The 22506-nt window shown below is 42.1% G+C and overlaps 1 protein-coding gene across 9 annotated transcripts in view; it reads left to right on the forward strand.

Annotated features, from left to right (window-relative positions):
- Nucleotides 1–16401, forward strand: part of cntn1b (contactin 1b) — a 750295-nt gene extending 733894 nt beyond the window's left edge. For all 9 annotated transcript variants that reach the window (XM_072552560.1, XM_072552558.1, XM_072552559.1 and 6 more), the window contains one exon: nt 9150–16401. In XM_072552560.1, the coding sequence (XP_072408661.1) occupies nt 9150–9232 (83 nt within the window). In that variant the 3' untranslated portion in view covers nt 9233–16401. The remainder of the gene's footprint in view (nt 1–9149) is intronic.
- The last annotated feature ends 6105 nt before the right edge of the window (nt 16402–22506 follow it).

Here is a 22506-nt window from a genome sequence, read left to right on the forward strand (position 1 = left end):
AGCCTGCCCGGCTATTCAACACGATCATGGTTGATTGAACACTTCAATGCCTTCTAGCCACCCCATCCCCATAACTCTGTATGCCACTGGTGATCAGAAATCTATCTAACACTACCTTAACTATAGTCAAGGACTGAGTGTCCACTGACCTCTGTGCAAGGGAATACAAAAGGTTCACAACCCTCTGAGTAAAATCGTCTCTCCTCATCTCAATCCTAAGTGGCATCCCTGTATTTTTAAACTGTGACCCCTGCTTCTAGACTCCCCAGCCAGGGGAACCTGAATCTACCCTTTCTATGCCCCTCAGTCTTCTCATTACAGAAAATTAACTGGGAGTATGATGCAGATGTTTGAAATAATGGGGGAGAAAGCATTATGTTAATTTATGTAAACCTGTTGTTTAAGATCAGAGAACTGAAGCACAGTTCTATGGGGTGGCACTGTGGCTAGCATTACTGCCTCACAGCGCTAGAGGCCCAGGTTTAATTCCGCCTGGGGTGATTCTGTGGAGTTTGCACACTCTCCCTGCGCCTGTGTGAGTTTGCCCTGTTTTCCTCCCACAGTCCAAAGATGTGCAATTGGTGAATTGGCCATGCTAAATTGCCTATAGCGTTCAGGGATGCGAAGGCTAGGTGCATTAGTCAGGGATCAATATAGGATAATAGGGTGGGGGAATGGGTCTAGGTGGGTTATTCTTCGGAGGGCTGGTGTGGACTTGTTGGGCTGAAGGGCCTGTTTCCACACTGTAGGGATTCTGTGAACATGAGCACAACTTCAGCAAGTCTCTCCAGAGACCGGGAATTGAATAAATACTGCACCTTTTGCTGCAGATTAGTTGAAATGTTGAATAAACTCAGCAGCTGATGTTTTGGCACTTAATTCATGTAAACAACTGGGTTAATCTTTCATGGGAACAAGATTGATGTCTCTTAGACATTGCTCAAATTCTCACTGGTCGCTGTCCTGGTGTGATTCTCTCGAACACAGTGTTGGAACTGTGTTGATTCTAATGTTGAACTTGTATCCAAGTGATTTTGTTTTATTTGTAAATTGTTTCAATGAGTTGAAGAGAAAATTTCAGGAGCTTTAAATCTCAAGTTGTGCAAAATCGATGACAGGGAATGGATTGATTAGTTAAATGGTCTTTTCTCATTGTACACTTTCTTACATACAACGTTCTGTTAAGTGATGGCCAAGTGTTCCTTCTGTTCTGAGAGAAGTGAAGTACCTCTGTAAGGTAAGATTTCCCAAGGTTCAGACATAGCTGACATATTTTCCTTGAGCTACATTTGTTGCTTCACTCACCACTGCCTTGTGCTGTTGTCTGAGGAGTTGATTTTCATTCGCTTCTGCATGACACCAGCCACGCAAAGTACTCTGCAAATACCTTTTGTAATTTGCTTAAATGATATGTGAAGAAAGCAGGAGTTCATTTGCTTTGGCTGGCTGGTTCACCTGGCAGCACCACATCAACTTCATTACTCACTAATTCACAACAACTATGTACGTCTGGCATTTCACATCATCAATCATTAGTGAGTCAAAACAAAATGAAAATTACATTGTCAAGACCAGAGAAGGAGACATTCTTTAGTGAAGCTATTTCCTCTTGACATACAGGCTGAGCTTTGAGATAAGCACTTGTGCAGGTGTAATGAGAAAACATTGATTTCGTGCTTCAATTTACTTATGTGAAAAAGTCCAATAGTGTTTAGCAGAATGCACAAACTGTTCCGTTATGATGGATAATTGTGAGTCTCTTCAGTCTGTAGTTAAACAACCAGTCTTCACTCATTCATCTTGCATGTGCCAAATGTTGGAAGAGAAAGATGATTTCTTATTAAAATTGTTCCAGCTCCAGGGATATGTGGTCACTGCCATTGTTCTTCAGACTGAATGTGCTCACATCTGGCTCAATGTGATTGCACCATCTACAAATGGCTGAGTGTTTATCAAGAATGCCTTTCCCCAGTGCTTTTCTTTGTAGTGTACATAATTCAGCGGCAAATTGTTCTGGTCTGCCCAAGGATTCCAGCTGTCACATTAGCACTTGCAGCCTATCCTTGCCTTGCTTTCATGATGCCGCAGTGAGATGCTGAAGCCATGTCCCTGAGGTTAAAGATTGAGTTGTTTGTCATGCTTGTTTGCACTTCTTCAGATCTTCAGTGAAGCTGCACGATGCAATTGAGAAAAAAATTGCACTTTATGTCCAATTACTTGGGTGAAAGAAACATAAAGTTTGCCCCACCAAATCATTTATTCATATGCAATGCGTGAAATGGCATGTGGCTGGAGCTTCAGAGATGACTGTGTCCATTCACGGTTCAACTGGCCCATTCTAACACTTAAGTGCTGCATTATATTTATTGTTACAATGAAGCTACGTTATTTTTTTAGTGTCAAGTAACTACCTACAGTGAATAGGCCTTTTTCCATATTCATCTGTTCGACATTTTTCTAGTTCAAGGTACATACCATTGGAATCCAACAGAATGGTTGAGAAATGATAGAAGGTAGTGCCAACAAACACAGTTTTTGGACAATTGCAGGAATATTATGTGTTAATGATCACCAATATTAGGTGAGAAAAGGAATCACATAGCACAGTTATGGCTTTGGGTGGTCATATAAGCCCTTCTATTACTTTTGAACTGGTTTCATGATTGCAAGGTGGGAAAATGCAGCAATCAGTTTACGTGCAGCATGGTCCTGCTAATAGCGAAGAGTTACATGACCCAATAACTTGCTCCCTTGATTTTGATTGATGGATAAGTACTGGCCAGGGAACGGAAAGCTACCTCCACACACTACTATGAGTCGTGCCATGGGGTCTTATACATCTAGTTGACTGGGCAGACATGGTGTCAGTTTATAGTTCAATCCAAAAGCCACTATTTCCAACACTGCAGTGCCGTATTGACTAGTCAGACCAAATTTTCTGCTCTCGTCCGTATAGTGGGGCTTGAACCCATGAACTTGTGACTCAGGTGCAAGAGTGTTACCGCTGAGCCTAAGCTATCACAGGTGGCAAGGTGGCACAGTGGTTAGCACTGCTGCCTCACAGCGCCAGAGACCTGGGTTCAATTCCCGCCTCAGGCAACTGATTGTGTGGAGTTTGCACGTTCTCCCCATGTCTGCGTGGGTTTCCTCCGGGTGCTCTGGTTTCCTCCCACAGTCCAAAGATGTGCAGGTCAGGTGAATTGGCCATGCTAAATTGCATGTAGTGTTAAGTAAGGGGTAAATGTAGGGGTATGGGTGGGTTGCGCTTTGGCGGGTCGGTGTGGACTTGTTGGGCCGAAGGGTCTGTTTCCACACTGTAAGTAATCTAATCATTGGAAAAGCGAGGGGGGCCACTTTGAAATTAACTGTTAGCTAAATATTTTAAATTGTCAAATTCCTGCCACAGGTTTCAGTTCTCCTCCAAGGTGCACATTGGTAATCTACCAACAAGAAAATGAATTGGAAAAATGTACAAGATTGATAAATGCTGCAAAGTGCATGTGAAAGATTCTAAATCGACCCACAGCATAAATCTGTCCCAAACTTGGACTTCCCGATGGAGGTCGTAGGGTGATGATTGTGAAAAATGGACACGTGTCACCCTGGTGAATTAGGTGTTTCTGTTCAAACGTTGGGATGAACAGGACATTGGGGTCACCTGTTTTTTACCCTCTTCCCCTCCCACCTTGTCCTTATCTTCTGTCACACTGTTCAATGAAGACTCTACTGTTACCTCCATTTTAAATGTACTGTTTCCCAGAAGGTACCATTCCCTCCATGGTTGCAGTCTGCAATACCCCAACATGGCATCTTTTCAAGCAGCGCAATACTCGCACGTTTACCTCCTCCCCACTCCTCAATATCCCAAGACCCCAAACAATCGTTAGATGCGAAAAAGTGATTGACTTGCACTTCTTCCAATTTAGTCTGTTGCGCTGACTGCTCACAATGGAGAGTCCTCTATATCGCAGAGACCAAACAGAGACTGGGTGACCATGTTTCAGAACACTTCAGGCAACCCTGAGCTTGCAGTTACCTGTCAGTTTTGTTCTCCAGCTTGCTCCGACTCTGACCTTTCTGTCCCTGGCCTGCTCCACTGTTTCACTGAAGCTCAATGCAAACTGGAAGAACAGCAGTTCATCATTCAACTTGGCTCTTTTGAGTCCTATGGATTTAATATAGATTTTAACTTCAAAGCTGTGCTCCCATTTTGCATCCTTTCTCTTGGCTGGTTTGGTATGTCTCTCTTTTCTCTTGTTTTGCTTTTGAGCAGTAGCTGTTCTTTGCCTTGCTATTCACATCTCCTCTGGATCCTTTGTCTGTCTACTTGTCCCAAGACTCCCCTCAGTCATTGCTTCACAGAATCTTCGTCGTTGTTTCTCACCTGTCTTCTCCCCTAAGACCAGGCCTTTTGCCTTTCTTCTTCTTTTCACTGTAACCCACCCACTTTTGATCGTTTAAATCCATTTAAATCCAGTCATGGGGAAGGACTGTTGACCCAAAATGGTGTGTTTTTTGTGACACAGATGCTACTGAGCATTTGCAGTATGTTCTGTTTTCTTATTGCCGACATAGAACATTACAGTGCAGTACAGGCCCTTTGTCCTCGATGTTGCGCCAACCTGTGAAACCAATCTGAAGCCCATCTAACCTACTCTATTTCATTCTCATTCATATGTCTATCCAATGACCATTTAAATGCCCTTAAAGTTGGCGAGTATAGAACATAGAACAAAAGGAAATATCACAAACCCAGCTCCACTTTAAGTGACGATTTGAGGTTTATCATCTGCGACGCTGGTAGCGGTGGGACAACATAGAGTATTTTGAGGGTCCTTTGCAGTGTTTAGTTTTCTGCCTGGTATGTCAGTGTTTAACACACACACTCATTGCCAGACCTGCACTGAATTCATCCTTGATGTGTAGTATGTATTAGCTGGGATTTGTAAACTAAAATTAAAATCAAGAGTGGAACTTAATTCTGAATAACAGCAGTTCTATGGTGAATTTGTTACATTTTCTTTCAGGTTTCTTCGTAAACTGGTCATTTACACATTAAACTGCAGCAAGCAAGTCAGACTTTTCTCAATGCTATCCTTGTTCTTCCAACCTGTCAGTTGCCAAGAGAAATACAAGTTAACAATGCTGTGCATTTGAGAGAAACACAATGCCAGTTTTCATTGGAAATGCCCGTCCTATTTGAACAAACTTAATATCCTCTCAAACCCAGTTCATAACCTCCAGTACATACTTTCTCAGTCCTGCAGGTTCTCACTGATCTTAGAGAGTGGGCATCATGTTTTCATTGACAGGACGTACCCAAAACTCTTAGCTTTAGAAAGGACAGAAATTCAAGGCACTCACGGACACCCCAACCCCTCTATTGTTTTGAGAAAAGCAGAAACCTAAATTCTTTCAAATGCTGTCTTCATTGAATGGAACATCACCCTGAAAGATCAAAGCCCCAAAATGTGAGAGCACCTTATTGTGAAGCAGAACAGAGAAGTCATAAAGACAAGTACCAATAGAAGAGACACATCCAGCTCATTTATTCTTGCAAACCTCACTACTTCATCTGCCACGAGAATGATGTTTTTTCTATCTCTACTGCTTCACCAGGAAACTATGTCAAAAATTCCAGGTGGAGGCTGGAATATATTCTGTGGAGGTCAAAGAAATAGGAGATGACCTGATTTAACATGCAAGGGGTTGATGGAGTCAACACTGAGAGGTTGTCTGCCTAACAGGGAAGATAGAACATCGGGGCACAGTCTCGAGATAAGCTGTCAATTGTTGAGTAAAAATTACTTTGTACAAAGGGTTGCAAGCTTTTGGAAACCTCAACCTCAGATGGTTGTCAATGCCTCACCATTTTTGTCAGGTTGAAATAGATGTTTGGTCTCTCAAGGAACTATGCAATGTCGGGGCTTAGTGTGAAAGTGAAACTGAGACAGAAGATCAGCCATGATTGTATAGGATGACAGAGCAGGATTGAGGCACCTGTTCATATCACACGCTTCTCATGATTGACCTGTGATGAAATTCCTCCCAGTGTTTGACCCAAACTCATCTTTTATCAATTAGTGCCAATACCCCTTTGCTACATTGTGAGCCATCAACTTGAAGTTATGTTCACATTGTAAAATCAACATTTGGAATACCAGTGGAACAAGAAATATGACACAGACAGTAAGTGGAACAAGTATCTACATTAAACCCTATACTGTCTCTTTGGAGTGCACATTCCATCATTTTGTTGTCTCCACAGAATCCATCACATGCTCAGTGTTCATGATTTGTCGAATACAGGCTTCTTGGAAATGGCGGAATATGAAAACTTTTAACGCACCACGTTATTTTAACACACATTAATTCAGAGTATCCAATCAAAGCATCTGACAGCCTTGTCCCTTCAGCTTAGTGCCTTCCATTACTACAGAGGGCTTAGATACCCATCCTGATAAATGGAGTCATGGATTTCTTGACGAGTTGATCATTATTGGGTTGTAACGGCAATACTATCGTGTTCAGATCCAACTAGCTGGATTACAAGTTTGTGATATTTCCAGAACAAAATCAACTTGTCCATTTTTTTAACCACCTGCCTGACGTTGCACCAGGGAGTACTTGGATTTGTCTAGGAAAGGGTAGAGCTCAGCTTCTTCACCTGGAGAAAGTAATCTGTTAGTATAGAACTGTTATAGAACCGGAGTAGTGCTGAAAGGTGCATCCTGCTGAATCTCTTTATCTAACTTGGGGTTCAAAGGAAACACAACCCAGAGGATGAATCTGCCTCCAAAACATCTCCCTTGACCCTCAAAAACAGAAATATGGGGGTAACTTTTCTGGAATCTGTCACCCACATTCCAAAGCTGCCTGGCATATGGCTTCATCCATCCCCAACAACTCCATGGTGAACTGAAAGTGCAAATGCAGAACAAAAATTATTAGGTTTAAGTGGAGGATTAGCAGTGAGCAAGCCTCAAAGGTAAGGTCCATCACCCCATAAATACCTGTGGCTAAACAGCAAGTCAGAGGCTGGTCATTCTTCAGTGAGTGCCGCAGTTTCTGACTCTCCTAAGCTTGTCCATTGTTTACAAGGCACAAGTGAGGAGAGAGAAGGAATACCATCTATTTGCTCCCATGAGTGCATCTACAACAACACTCTGAAATCTTCACACCGTTCAAGACAGTGCTGTCACCCATGCACTAACTTCAGCATTCGCTGTCCAGCACCAGCAGAAAGTGACTACAATGTGTCGATATACAAAATGCACTTCAGTAAGGTTCCATTGACAACCTTCCAAACCCACGACCTCTTCTACCTAGAAGGACAAGGGCAACAGACACGTGGATAATAGTTTTGAGAAGATTTGTAGCTCTGGTTGAGGCTCTGGATGTACGTTTGCTCGCTCAGCTGGAAAGTTTGTTTTCAAACATTTCGTCAACATACCAAGTAACATCATCAGTGACCCTCCAGTGAAGTGCTGGTGTTATATCCCGCTTTCTATTTATGTGTTTAGGTTTTCTTGGGTTGGTGATGTCATTTCTGGTGTTGATGATGTCATTTCTGGTTCTTTTTTTCAGAGGGTGGTAGATGGGGTCCAATTGGATGTGTTTGTTAATAGAGTTCTGGTTGGACTGCCATGCCTCTAGGAATTCTCTCTGTTTGGCTTGTCCTAGGATGGATGTATTGTCCCAGTCAAAGTGGTGTCCTTCCTCATCTGTATGTAAGGATACTAGTGAGAGTGGGTCATGACTTTTTGTGGCTAGTTGATGTTCGTGTGTCCTGGTGGCTAGTTTTCTGCCTGTTTGTCCAATGTGGTGTTTGTTACAGTTCTTGCAAGGTATTTTGTCAATAACGTTTGTTTTGCTTGCTGTCCGTATAGGATCTCTTAAGTTCATTAGCTGCTGTTTCAGTGTGTTGGTGGGTTTGTGGGCTACCATGATGCCAAGAGGTCTAAGTAGTCTAGCAGTAATTTCCAAGATGTCTTTGATGTAGGGAAGAGTGGCTAGGGTTCTAGGCGCATTTTATCTGCTTGTTTCGGTCTGTTGCTGAGAAATCAGTGTACTGAGTTCATTGAATACGCTGTATAGGTGATTTTCCTCTGCTCTGTGTAGGTCCTCTGTGCTGCAGTCTGTGGAGGATTGTTGAAATAATGTTCTAATGCAGCTTTGTTTGTGGGTGTTGGGATGTCGGTAATGTCATCACCTGCAAGCTCCCCTCTGCATCCTGATTTGGGACTGACCTGGATTGTCACTGGATTAAAACACTGCAGCTGCCTCACAGCACAGTGGGAGCGCCTTCAAGAAGATGGTCTACCATCTCCTTCTTAAGGACAATTAAGATGAATCATGAAGCCTGACTACACATGCACTATTTGCCAGAGTTGAACATTTGGATTTTCTCGTGACCATTTTTTCATCTCTCAAGATCAACAAACTTGCCCTTCGACAGTGTTGAACTTCACCTACCCAAATGGCAGCAAGCTCCATCAACACAACCCCCTCAACAACTGCATCCTTAATGGCCTGGACCCTGGCCTTGATCTTAGAACTCTCATTCTCCTGTTTAAAAACGTTCATGACCTAACCCCTTCCAAACTGAATTCCGGAGCGTGTATCCAGTGAATTGTCTGACCTTGCACAGTTGAATGCTTTCTGTTGCCTGGAATAAGTCTTATTAGGATTGTGCATTTTTTGAAGCTGATAGAATGTTTTTTTAAGCCAGCAATATGACCCCTGTATGTTCTCAAATGACAGTAATGTTGGTACGATGAGCCCTGGAGCCTACCTGACAGTGCCTGGAGCAAATTGTACATTTCAAAGATCCTGATGTTCATTAAAACCTATCTGCTTTTCAATTCCAATTCTGAATTAGCTTTTGCACAGTTCAATTTAGAGCTTGGAAACATTGAAGCTCAGGTCCATCTACTTTAGAGAGATTGATGTCTATTCCAAAATACTTTCTTTATCATTTATTCTCAGTTAGAACTTAGATCTTTGAACCAGATAATGTGCAACATCATTAAGTGTGATTGACAGAAAAAGCCAAGTTTCTCAAAAATAAATAGATTCTAGTGTCTGATGTTTGAAACATTTTTTTTCTTCAGTGCACTAAACCAGTTCTTCTTCTTTTTAACCTCCAGGTTCAGGAGTCAATGTGCAGGTCTCCTACGTCTTGCTTAGTTTCGGCCTGATCTTTGGTGCCATCAGTTGCCTGGAGCTGTGATTGTAACCAACACTATCTTCACATCAATAAAGAGCTCTCCGTGAGGTGACTGAATCATCTCAAGCCTGTAAAGGACCTTGGCTCGCTGCAGACATCTCTGGTACCATCAAAAGCCAAATATAATATGAATTTGAAAGACTTTATTGAATACTTCAAGAAGACAGAAGGCATCAGGAACTCCACCTTCCCCCACCCTCAAACCCTATCCCCATAAAATACCAAGTAAACATAACATTGGAAGTGAATCAAAGGGTCTCTTTTGACTTGTTCCAATATGCCTTATATAAACACATACACTGATCTAGGGCAGTTGCATGATTTGATCTAATGGTGCAAGTTACCAGTGACAAAATACCATAGCTTAGAGTTTGAAGGAAAGAATTTAAATCACCACACATAGGTGCTCTAACATTTAACAAAAACCTGTTAAGTGTACTAGACAATGAATGCATTGGTTGTGTAAATGTGAGTGCAAGGTTAACCTTGTCATATACCATGTGTCTGTATGCTGCACTGTTCCTCAAATTTGACCGCAGCCATTCTCCCACGAATAAGAACATTGTTTACAGAGAAACAGTCATAACAAATAAAATACAACTTTTCTTTGCAGTTTTATGGATATTGGACCAGATTTTCCAATGAGAAGTGCTCACTCTGGGTGTTTGACATCACCTGCACGTGTTAGTCATTGAATATGCATGTTGGCATTAAGACATCTTTTGGCCTGAAATCTCAGTTTGCTTTTACTCTGAAGCAGTAACTGCAATCGGAAAATACCTTAAATAATTACTTAATTGTTCGACTCTTTACGTATCACTTTTTCAGCTCTTAAATTAACAGCACATGATAGCTCTTCAAACATTTTCTGTTATGGCTTTCCTTTGAAAAATCTTTGCAATTCCGAATTTTTCATCAGTTACATCGAAGAGTCCTGGTCTTCCTCAGTAAACAGTTGATTGTCTCATTGTTGTTTGGGGCTCTTTCCTCATGCTAACTAACTCGATATGTTTTGCTTTTCATGACAGTCTTGTCTTTTGAAGAAGTGAGGTTCTAAATTGTTTTCCAGGGTCCCAACCAGTCACCCTGTCCACATTCTCCCTGAGCCCAGTATGAAATGAGCTATCCTGTTGTCTCTGTTCTTTGAGGGAACCTGGGATGCACACACACTTTGTTGTCCTGTAGTTACCTACTGAAAAGTGGCCACTGTGGTTAGCACTAATTGACTGTACACGAATTATTTTGGGACCGTTTTGAGAGAGGTAATAAAACCCAGAAAACTTCAAGCATTTTCTCAAATTTGAGGAATCTGGCAAGGCTTAAATACATTCCAGATATTGGACCAAAATTCTTGCAGGAAAAGGATTGGGGGTCAAGGATGTGATTTTTTTTTCTTTTCCATTTATTCATATATTCTCTGTTCGCAGAGATGTGAAATATTTAGCTAGTGACTTGCTACAAATCAACTGATTCAGTGCTTTTTCAAAAAAATTGTAATTCAGCCAACTTGTTTGGTTTCTTTCCCTTACTTTCATTTGAAGTGATTACAAGCTGAAAAATTTCTCTTCAGTTAACATCCCTTTCATCATTTTCCCTGTACTTTTCCTCCCCTTTCTTCATCAAATCAGACTGAGACAGTCAAATGCACGTGTGGACTTATTATCCCTGTTGAGCCTGACCACTTTAAATCAAGAATCTAAAATGTCCAATTGATTCATGATAGGATGACATGAAAAGTTTCCACATTTTAAGACTTGTACTTTAACAGTGAAATGAAAAGTACTGTTAATTGAACATTTTTTTAAGCAAGGTATACTTTACTCTTCAAGCAACTGAGAAACCCAATTTTACAACCCAATTTTTATAGTATCTCATTCGTAGTCATTCAACTTTCCCAGACCAATTCCAAAATGTTCCTGAGGATTTATGACTGTTCTTTTCCTCCCTCAGGCTCAAATATTTAATTTCAGAATTGACTTTGAGTGAGGGTTCTCTTCCTGCCACTTCCCCCCCCACCCCGTGCATGCACGCACACACACACCTCCGCCCCCAATATCCTCCTTTTACTTCAAGCAACTACTCTTTATATCTGATTCTCATGAATTCGGTATTGTCATCCTGAATGCAAGTCCCCCCCTCTCAATACAGGTGTAACAGTCTTACACCTGCTTGCAAAGCAGCCTTTAATCTTTGCAGCCATATCACCCATGCTTCTTGTTCTTCATAATATTTTCATTTTATCCTAAATCATGGAGACGCAAGCCCAAATGCAAAACCTGAAAAAAGCTCGTGGTTTAACAGGGCGCTTTCATGCAGTTTCATTTCAACTCTTGGCAGCAGCAGAAGTTCAGACAGGGAATTTACAATCCTCCTCAGTTATTTTTAGATAGTGGCTCTTGAGCAGTAGTGTACAAACCATTTCTCACTCAGGTCACTTAATCATGTGCCAGTGAGCTCATAGCCCACTTAGTAGCGATTGCAAGTTTTCTCCATGTAATCCTGCTAAATAACTAGATTTGGGAGAACAATACAGCAAAATAAAAGGGTATTGGTCTTTCATTTCTGACCTGATTCTATCAAGAACTATCTAATTCGTTCTGATCCCCTGCTCTTTGACTGTGACCCTTCCTGTTTTCTCCTTTTCAGTTATTTATCTTCTCTTTTGAAGGTTGTTATTGAATTGACTTGCACCACCCTTGCAGGCAGTGTATTCCAGGTCACATCAACTTGTTGCACTAAAAAAATACCTTCTCTTGGCTCCCACCATCCTGAAGTTTTGTTTTTGCCTTAATCTGTTTTATGAGTCAGGTGGTTAGAGAAATACTGAATTCTACATATCACATGTGGCCCAACTTTCTCAGGACAGAAGGAGATAGATCCTAACGGTGTTGTGAACTTAGAAAATCTATGATTCCTGTGAAGAGGAGCAGTAGAAACCAACCAGACCTTGCTGATAATATTCTTTAGAGAGATACAGGTATTAGCACCTGATGCCCATCCCTCATTAGACTTGAACTGAGTGACTTGCAACAACATTTCAGAGGAGAGTCAAGTCAACCATATTGCTATAGGTCTGGAACACATGGAGCAGACATAAATGGCAAACCCCCCTTCCATAAAAGGACAGTCATGTCCCAGACGGGTTTGTATGACAATCAATGGTCAGCATCACTGAAGCTGATTCGAGATATTTTAGTTTCTCTGTGGCCCTGACTCTTTGCGTATTGTGACATTACCACTGGGCTACCATCTTCTCAATTCCAAGTTGGGACCAGAGTGACTGGCATGTTTATTCCAAGTTTGGTTCTTTTTTCTGGTTAGTTACCCATCTGGATAGGGCTAGGTGATTAAGAACTCTTATCTGGAGATGTTTGTTTTAATGAAATGGCCACCAAAAAAAAAGGGAACATTTTAGGGAGACTATAAGCAGGTTTTCCACTCAGCATATTAATGCAAACGTCCTACATTTGTTCACGCTGCATAGCAACTGGGAGAATTAAGTCCCCATTGTCATAGAGGTACAGAGCACAGGAAAAGCCTTTGGCCCATCCAGTATGCGTCAATCAAAAACGACCATCTGACTATACAAGTCCTATTTTCCAGCATATTGGTTCCAAAGTCTCTATGCTTTGGTTGGATTCTATTCTTTATCCGCATAGAATATATTTTCCATTCAAATTATGAAAAAAGTAACTTATGGAGAGGTAATATTACATTAACATGATGGGAAATTGTTTGACTCAAACTACAAAACAGAACAAAGAACAGTACAGCACAGGAATGTGCCCTTTGGCCCTCTAGGACTGCGCTAACGTAAAATGTCTTTCTAAACTAAAAACCTTTTGCATGTATGCAGTCTGTATCCCTCTGTATCCTGCCTATTCATGCCTCTTAGAATGTGGTTCTTGCATCTGCTTCTACAACCTCCTCTGGTAGGCACTTACCGCCCTAAATGTAAAAAAAACCTGCCTCTCACATCACCTTTTCCCCTTTTACTTTAAATCTGTGTCCACCAGTAAATGTCACTTCTATCCTGGGAAAAAGACTCTGACTATCCATTCTATCCATGCCTCTCATTTTGTAAATTTTTAATCAGGTTGCCTCTGCCTCATCCTTCAACATTCAAGTGAAAACAAACCTAAAGACTCCTCTTGGCTCATAACCTCGAAACCAGGCAACATCCTGTAAACCATGTCTGAACACTGTCCAAAGCTTCCACATTTCTGATAGTGTGGCAACATGAACTGGATACAATATTCCAAATGTGGCCTCAGTAAAGTTTGAGATAGGTGCAACCTGACTTAACAATTCGTATACCGTATTCCACAATTCATAAAGGCAGGTACGGCACACACCTTCTTGAATTCCTTATTCACTTGTACTGCCACTTTCAAGGAAGTGTGGACCTGTACACCTAGTGCCCCCTGTATGTTGACTCTGTTAAAGGTTTTGCCTTTCACAGATTACTTGCTTCCTGCAATAGACCTCCCACAATGCATCACCGAATTAAAATCCATTTGCCATTTCTCTGCCCTAGTGTCCCAGCCTATTTCTATTTTGCTGAAACCTCTGACAATCCTCCTCTCTATCAGAAGCCTCCCTAATCTTTGTGTCATCTGCAAACTTACTAATCAGGGCACCTTCATTCTCTTCCAAGTCATTTATATACATTAAAAACAACAGGGGTGACAGCACTGATCCCTACAGGACACCGCTCCTCTTTGTCTGCTATGACTAAGCCTGCTCTGTATCCATCTATCCAACTCACCACAGATCCCCCATGTGACTTCAAATTCTGTATCAGCCTGCCATGAGCACTTTGTCAAAGGCTTTTCCAAGGTCCACAGGGACAACATCTACCATCTTTGTAATTTGATCAAAAAACCTCAAATATTTTTATGAGACATGGTCTTCCCCACACAAAGCCTCGCTGCTCATAGTGATCTAATGAGGTCAGCCTGGTGGACTCAACAGAATATGAATTATCTGACTGGACTGGATTAACAGCCCCAGTCAGGGAGTGCTGGCTGACAGATATAAACAGGAGTGTCAGAGGTTCTGTTCACTCTGAGAGCTGACTGTAAGGTAGCTGGATCAGTGTCAAGTGCTGTACAAGGTTAATTGGTGATGGGATGCCAGCCTCTGTGGGGCTCTTTCACTTGCTTGTTGTTTTTCCAAATGTTTGTAAATCCTATCCCTAAGAATCTTTTCCAGTTATTTTCTTCCCACTGATGTAAGGCTCAGTAGCCTTTAATTTCTCAGATTATCCCTATTGCCCTTCTTAAACGAAGGAACAATTTTGGCTACTCTCTAGTGCTCTGGGACCTCTCCTATGACTAAAGAGGATACAAAGATTTCACACAAGGCCACAACCTGCTTCCTCACTTGCCTCCCTCAGCATTCTGGGATATATACCATCAGGTCCTCAGGATTTGAATACTATCATGCTTTTCAAAAGACCCCAACAACTCTTTTATTGATATGGACATGTCCTAAAAACTCAACGTGCTCAAACGCACCCCTCAAGACTCAGAATCCACAATATCCTTTGTGAGTACAAAAATTACAAAACATATGAAATTATCTGAAGAAGTAGCATTGATTTGGGAACAATATGTTCTTGACTGAGAATTGCAGAGAGTGCAGTAGGAATACCAGCATGTTCTGAACTAAGCTTTGCAGTTCATAACGTATTTTAAATGCCACACAACTGCAGTTATGTCAAGCACCGATAGTCAGACACGACATACAAGTGGTGTAGAAAGTGCTGCAGCAGCTGCCAAAATGCCTGAAAATAGCTAACGCTTTTGTTTTGACTGTCTATAGTGTTACATGTTGGTGCTGTGTGAGGAATATGAAGTCCATTTATGATTCACTTGTCAATTAAGATTGAATGTGTGACTGTTACAGATAATGCAAATGGTGTTGAATCAGCGGGTTAAAATATTAGTGCAATGTCATGCTTTAAAACAAAGTAATAGCTTTTGAATGAAACTTAGCACAATCTTGCTCGATAGGGTTAGAATTCTCTCTTAGATTTCATGCTGTCTCCAAGCTTTGTTAGTAATAAAGGGTGCAGAACTGGCAACTGTGATCTGTTATATGTGATTTCAATAGTTTTATTATCTATGGATTTTTTGCATTGTCATTTTTAATATAAATTAAATGAGTTATTCTGATTTCAGTTACTCCATAGACCTGTCTACCTTGACTTACTTTCTGAAAACATGTTCATCAGATTGGGTATTTGTGCAACTTTGCTCTAAGTGTTTTTTTTAAATTGAATTCATTTGTTACGACTGATCTCTGGACATACAAATAGATCGAAAGGGTTTCGTCAAAGTCACATCTTTCCCTCTTGGTTTCCTGGTCAGTTTTGATAGTTGATTGTGATTGTGCCCCATCCTCACAATCCAACTTATTGACCTGCTGCTTTTCTTTCCCCTTTTCTTGTGATTAAATTGGTCAAGCTCACAATGTAACATGCCTTCCAGTTAACTGTCGGATATTAATATGGTGCATTCATCTGAGATATTTTGTCAATAGATTTAGCGGATAATGCTAACCTTTTCAAATTATGAACCTATTATGTTACGTGCCCTGTTGTCCTAATGCCATGTAAAATTACTCCACATGGGAGTTGTAGATGAACATCATTCAGTTGTTATCTCACAGATTTATGCCTTTGCAAAATTAGCATGTAAGGCAGTTAACCAGTCCAGTGTTGAGGCAAAATTAGCCCACAGTCTAATTTGAATGCTATTGTTCCTTTTAGCTCTGTTGAGATTTCCTCTCCAAAATCTTTTCATGACACATGATGGAGCTCCCAAAATGCACAAATGTCCTGTAATTGTTAAAATCAAAGGTATTCAGACCAAAATAGAGGTGTGACATTGTGCATGGGATTAAACTGCAATGCAGAAAATACGTTCATTTGACACCGTCTTTTATTCAGCTGAGTGCTACAGTTCTTCTGATAACCTGGAAGCACAGACTGCCTTTTTGTTACCAACTAATGTACAGTTTTTTTGGGATCATTATTTCCTACAGGTATTGTAGATCAAGGTATTGTTAGCTCTCTGCTGATTTCTCATACCTGTTCTGGTATTAATCTAACTACTAGTACTGGTGTGTAACCGCTATTCTCAATTAAAGTTTATATAGACAGAAAACTCTGGCTATTGTTTTTGTGAACAATGCAGCCCATTTGGCTAACTTTTCTTTGTGACAACCTTACAATTTTTAATTAGCCACCTTTCTTGGGGGAGTTCAGCTGTCAAACAGTGGCACTTTGATACTTGTGCACTGCACTATCAAGATTACAAACGGAATGAACACAGATCCCTAATGGTCATCTGGAATCGATGTCTTCAGTTGTTCTTGAAATCTTGACGGAATTTAACAATGACCATCAGAAATAACCAAAAGCATAAACCTCCATTTTATTGGCCTTCAAACATCGGTTCCTCTCATCATGGAATTTCATAAGACTATTAGACCATTCAGCCCAAGTCTGCTTTGCCATTCAATCATGGCCGATAAGTTTCTTAATCCCATTCACCCCCTGGAACTCTTGATCCCCTTGATACTCAAGAACCTATCTATCTCAGTCTTAAATACACTCAATGATCTGGCTTCCATAGCCTTCTGTGGCAATGAATTCCACAGATTCACCACTCTCTGGCTGAAGAAGTTTCTTCTTATCTCTGTCTTCCCTTTACTCTAAGGCTGTGCCCTGAGTCCTAGTCTCTCCTACCTATGGAAACATCTTCCCAACATTCTCTGCAACCACAAGAGGTGTATAACCTGCGCCCACATCTACCCCCTCACCACCTTCCAAGGCCCTGAAGGATCCTTCCACATCTGACATAGATTTACCTGTACTTCCACACACATCATCTGCTGTGTCCGTTGCTCTCGATGTGGTCTCCTCTACATCAGAGACACAGGACGCCAACTTGCAGAACATTTCAGGGAACACCTCTGGGACACACGCATTAAATAACCTCACCGTCCTGTGGACAAACACTTTAACTCCCCTTCCCACTCTGCCAAGGACAGGCAGGTCCAGGGTCTCCTCCACCAGCAAACTTTAGTCACCCGATGCCTGGAGGAGGAACACCTCATCTTCCACTTTGGGACCCTCCAAACCACACGGGATCAATGCAGATTTCACCAGTTTCCTCATTTCATCTTCCCCAACCATATCCTGGATCCAACCTTCCAATTCGGCACCACCCTCTTGAACTGTCCTACCTATCCGCTCTACCCTCCTCTCTGACCTTCGCCTTCACCCCTACCTTCATCTACCTATCGCATTCCTATCTACCTTCCCTCCAGCCCCAACCCCCTCCCATTTATCTCTCAACCCCTTTAGGCTACCCCCCATTCATGATGAAGAGCTTATGGTTGAATGTCGATTCTCCTGCTCCTCGGATGCTGTCTGTCCGGCTGTTCTCCAGCATCTACAGTCCTCACTTTCTCCAATATCTACTCTGTCCAGGCCAGTCGGTATTCTGTAAATTTCAATTAGATTCTCCCTTCATCCTTCTAAACTCCATCGAGTATAAACTTAGAGTCTTCAAATTTTCCTCATATGTTAAACTGTTCATTCTTGGGTCTATTCTCATGAACCTCCTCTGAACACGCTATACAGCCAGTAAATCCTTCCTGAGGTTTGGGCTCAAAACTGCACACAATTCTCCAAATGTGGTCTGACCAGATCCTTCTAGAGCCTCAGAAGTACATTCCTGGTTTTATATTCAAGTCCTCTTGAAATAAATGCCATCATTGCATTTGCCTTCCTAACCACTGACTCAACCTGAGAGAATCCTGGGCTAGAACTCCCAAGTCTCTTTGCACTTCAGACTTCAGAATTTTCTCCTCATGTAGGAAATAGTCCATGCCTCTATTTTTCCTACCAAGGTACATGATTTCACACATTCCCACATTGTATTCCATCTGCCACTTCTTTGCCCACTATCCTAACCTCTCCAAATCCTTCTGCAGCCTTCCCACCTCCTCAATGCTACCTGTTCTTCTACTTTTCTTTGGATCAAACGCTATTATTAGCCAGAATGCCCTCAGTTCCTTCATCTAGATCGTTAATGTATGAAGTGAAAAGTTGCAGTCCCAACACTGAGCCTTGCGGAGCACCACTTGTACCAGCTGCCATCCTGAGAAGGACCTTTTTATCCCCATTCTCTGCTCTCTGCCAGACAGTCAAGCTTCTATCCATGCTTGCACCTTGCCTCAGACACCATGGGCCCTTATCTTACTCAGTAGCCTCCTATGCAACACCTTGACAAAGGCATTCTCAAAGTCCAGGTAGATAACATCCATTGGCTCTCCTTGGTCTAACCTGCTTGTTACTTCCTCAAAGAATTCTAGCAGATTTGTCAGGCATGACCTCCCCTTAATGAAAGCCATGTTGACTTTACCCTATTTTACTATACACTTCCAAGTATTCAGAAGTCTCATCCTTCTGAACAGATTCCAGGATCTTACAATGAACTAGGCTAATCGGTCTGTACTTTTCCATCGTTTGCCTCCTCCCTTTCTAAACAGGGATGTCATGTTAGCGATTTTCCAGTCCTCTGGGACCCTCCCTGATTCCTGAAAGATCCCCACTAACACCTCCGCTATCTCTTCCACTATCTCACTTAAAGATCTGGCATGTTGTCCATCTGGTCCAAGTGAGTTATCCACCTTCAGGCCGTTCAGTTTTTCTAGCATCTTTGACAATGGCCACCATACTCAGCTCCACCCCCTCACTCTTGAACTTTTACTCGTGTCTTCCACTGTTAAGACTCCTGCAACTCTATCTCCTGGATCCCTCTACCTGCCTCACTCACAGCCACACCCTCCTGTCCCTGACAACTGGCTAAATTTGAGTTAGTTAGTCGAAGGGGTGTGACTTTCTCCTGAAACACTGCATCCAGGTAACTCTCCTCCTCCCTGATGTGTTTGAAGCGTTGAGCCAGAGTTCTTCCAAAAACCAACATTTACCACAGACTTGGTCACTAGGAACCACAATGGGTTCCACCGGCTCCCACAGCATGCAGAAACAACACATCACCTGACCCTCCATCCTTATTTAATTAACTTTGGTTTGTTAAATACTTAACTGTTTTTGTATCTCTGCTTATGCAAGTTGTAACCAATAAATTAACAAAATTCAATTTAACACAGATTAAAATTTAGCTGACACCTTATTAGCCAATCAAATCCTGAGGCGGCACTTTTCAGTTTCTGCACAGTCAAACAGTTTCGAATCAGAAATCTCTTACCTTCCCAAGCTGCTCTCCTCTTACTCCCGCTCAGCACCCATCCTGAGGTGAAGGTCCCAAATCCACAAGTTAATTTTTTTCATCCTTTAACTTCCCAGGCTGCTTTCTGTTCGCTCCTACTCAGCTTCAGCCTTGAACTACTTACTCTGCTCCCAATAAACTTTGCAGTAGCATGTCTCTCTACGCCGCCATTTTGCTTTGGTTAGTGGAAGAGGGAAGGAGGGAAACACTATTAGGATGTAGTGTTTCAGCCTTAAGCATTCCTTGATACCAGGCCCACCGTTCCTGGGTGCAGGCGACTGCTTCCAGGCTCTAATGTATGTGCCAAAGTGATGCCTCTCCCCCTTGATCGCCCTCTGCTGGATACCCTTCCACAGGTGGTGGTCATGTCCATGTGGCCTTTTCTTCGGTGGATGCTTCCAGCCCAGTGATCTGACGATCCAGTGTTTATGGCGCTCTTGGCGGTGGTTTACTTCAGAGGCTTTCTGTCCAGGTTTTTCAGCGTTTTGGATTTCATCCCAGCATGGCATTCTCTTCTTAGATTAATAGTCTCATTCTGGATGTGCATAACGTCTCTTGATTAGCTTTCTTCAAGAACAGGAGCCTTTCAGTTGAGGTCGATGAACTTTTGTCTTTAAATTTTTTTTTGTCACTTATGAATTTACTTATGGCTTCTATCATTAATATGGTGCCATGGTGGGGTGACTTATAACACTTTCCATTGTATTTTTCTTGTAGAAGTACACATGACAATCAATTCTAAATTCAAATTCTGATTTAAACTTGACAGTAGGAAACCTTTTTTAAAGATGGACAGGAGTTTAAAACTGACTTAGAGTTCAGCTCAACTTGATGTAAGTTAATATCACTCCCACAAATATGTTTCATATCTTGGCAGGAGATGGGAACACAAACTGCTCTGATCATGTAAGTTCACTTAAAAAGAAATCATACTACCTAGTATTAAGGTGTAGAAAAAAGGCTGACTAAAGCTTTTAAGAGTTGAAAAGTGTGGCTCAGCATATCAGGCAGCATCCGAGGAACAGGAGAGTCGATGTCTGATGAATCCACACTTTTTGATTCTGACTCTCCAGCATCTGCAATCCTCACTTCCTCCAAAATCTATTTAAAGTGAGATTTTCAATTTTAATCTTGCATTCTAAAGTTAACCTGGAATAAAAGGGGCCAGATGGTAACACCATTATGGCAGTACATTAGGGAAATCATTTCTGAAGTAGGGGACTTAAAGCAGAGTTTTTGTTGAAGGAGAAAGAAATGTCGCCAGAGTTTGAAAGCTGTCACATGATTTGTAAAACACATAAGGGTTCCACCATTACATGGAAACATAGAATATAAGCAGTATGTAGATTTTCCAACCAGAGGGGAGGCCATATTGGATTTGGTACTCGGTAAGCAGTATGTAGATTGTCCAACCAGAGGGGAGGCCATATTGGATTTGGTACTCGGTAACGAACCGGGACAAGTGGTGGGCTTGTTGGTGGGTGAACATTTTGGTGATGGCGACCACAATTCTGTGACTTTCACCTTGGTTATGGAGAGAGATAGGTGCGCACAACAAGGTAGATTTTACAATTGGGGGAAGGGAAATTACGATGCTGTAAGACAGGATTTGAGGAGCATACGTTGGGAGCATAGGCTGTTAGGGAAGGATGTGGTGGAAATGTGGGACTTTTTCAAGGAGCAGATACGACGTGTCCTTGATATGTATGTACCGATCAGGCAGGAAAGAAATGGTCGTGTGAGGGAGCCTTGGTTGACGAGGGAGGTTGAATGTCTAGTAAAGAGGAAGAAGGAGGCTTACATAAGGTTGAGGAAACAAGGTTCAGACAGAGCAGTGGAGGGATACAGGATAGCCAGAAGGGACCTGAAGAAAGGGATTAGGAGAGCTAAGAGAGGGCATGAAAAATCCCTGGCGGATAGGATCAAGGATAACCCCAAGGCATTCTATGCGTATGTGAGAAACCTGAGAATGACGAGAACGAGGGTAGGTCCGATCAAGGACAGTGGTGGGAGACTGTGTATTGAGTCGGAAGAGATAGGAGAGGTCTTGAACAAGTACTTCTCTTCAGTATTTACGAACGAGAGGGACCGTATTGTTGAAGAGGAGAGTGTGAAACGGACTGATAAGCTAGAAGAGATACCTGTTAGGAAGGAAGATGTGTTGGACATTTTGAACAACTTGAGGATAGACAAGTCCCCCGGGCCTGACGGGATATATCCTAGGATTATGTGGGAAGCAAGAGAGGAAATTGCAGTACCGTTGGCAATGATCTTCTCGTCTTCACTGGCAACTGGGGTGGTACCAGGGGACTGGAGAGTAGCGAATGTTGTGCCCCTGTTCAAAAAAGGGAATAGGGATAACCCCGGGAATTACAGGCCAGTTAGTCTTACTTCTGTGGCAGGCAAAGTAATGGAAAGGGTACTGAGGGATAGGATTTACGAGTATCTGGAAAGACACTGCTTGATTAGGGACAGCCAGCACGGATTTGTGAAGGGTAGGTCTTGCCTTACAAGTCTTATTGAATTCTTCGAGGAGGTGACCAAGCATGTGGATGAGGGTAGAGCAGTGGATGTAGTGTACATGGATTTTAGTAAGGCATTTGATAAGGTTCCCCATGGTAGGCTTATGCGGAAAGTCAGGAGGCATGGGATAGAGGGAAATTTGGCCAATTGGATAGAAAACTGGCTAACCGGTAGAAGTCAGAGAGTGGTGGTAGATGGTAAATATTCAGCATGGAGTCCAGTTACAAGTGGAGTTCCGCAGGGATCAGTTCTGGGTCCTCTGCTGTTTGTAATTTTTATTAATGACTTAGAGGAGGGAGTCGAAGGGTGGGTCAGTAAATTTGCAGATGATACAAAGATAGGTGGAGTTGTGGACAGTGAGGAGGGCTGTTGTCGGCTGCAGAGGGACTTAGATAGGATGCAGAGCTGGGCTGAGGAGTGGCAGATGGAGTTCAACCCTGCCAA

This window comes from Chiloscyllium punctatum, chromosome 32 (assembly GCF_047496795.1).
Source record: "Chiloscyllium punctatum isolate Juve2018m chromosome 32, sChiPun1.3, whole genome shotgun sequence".
Taxonomy (NCBI): Eukaryota; Metazoa; Chordata; class Chondrichthyes; order Orectolobiformes; family Hemiscylliidae; genus Chiloscyllium; species Chiloscyllium punctatum.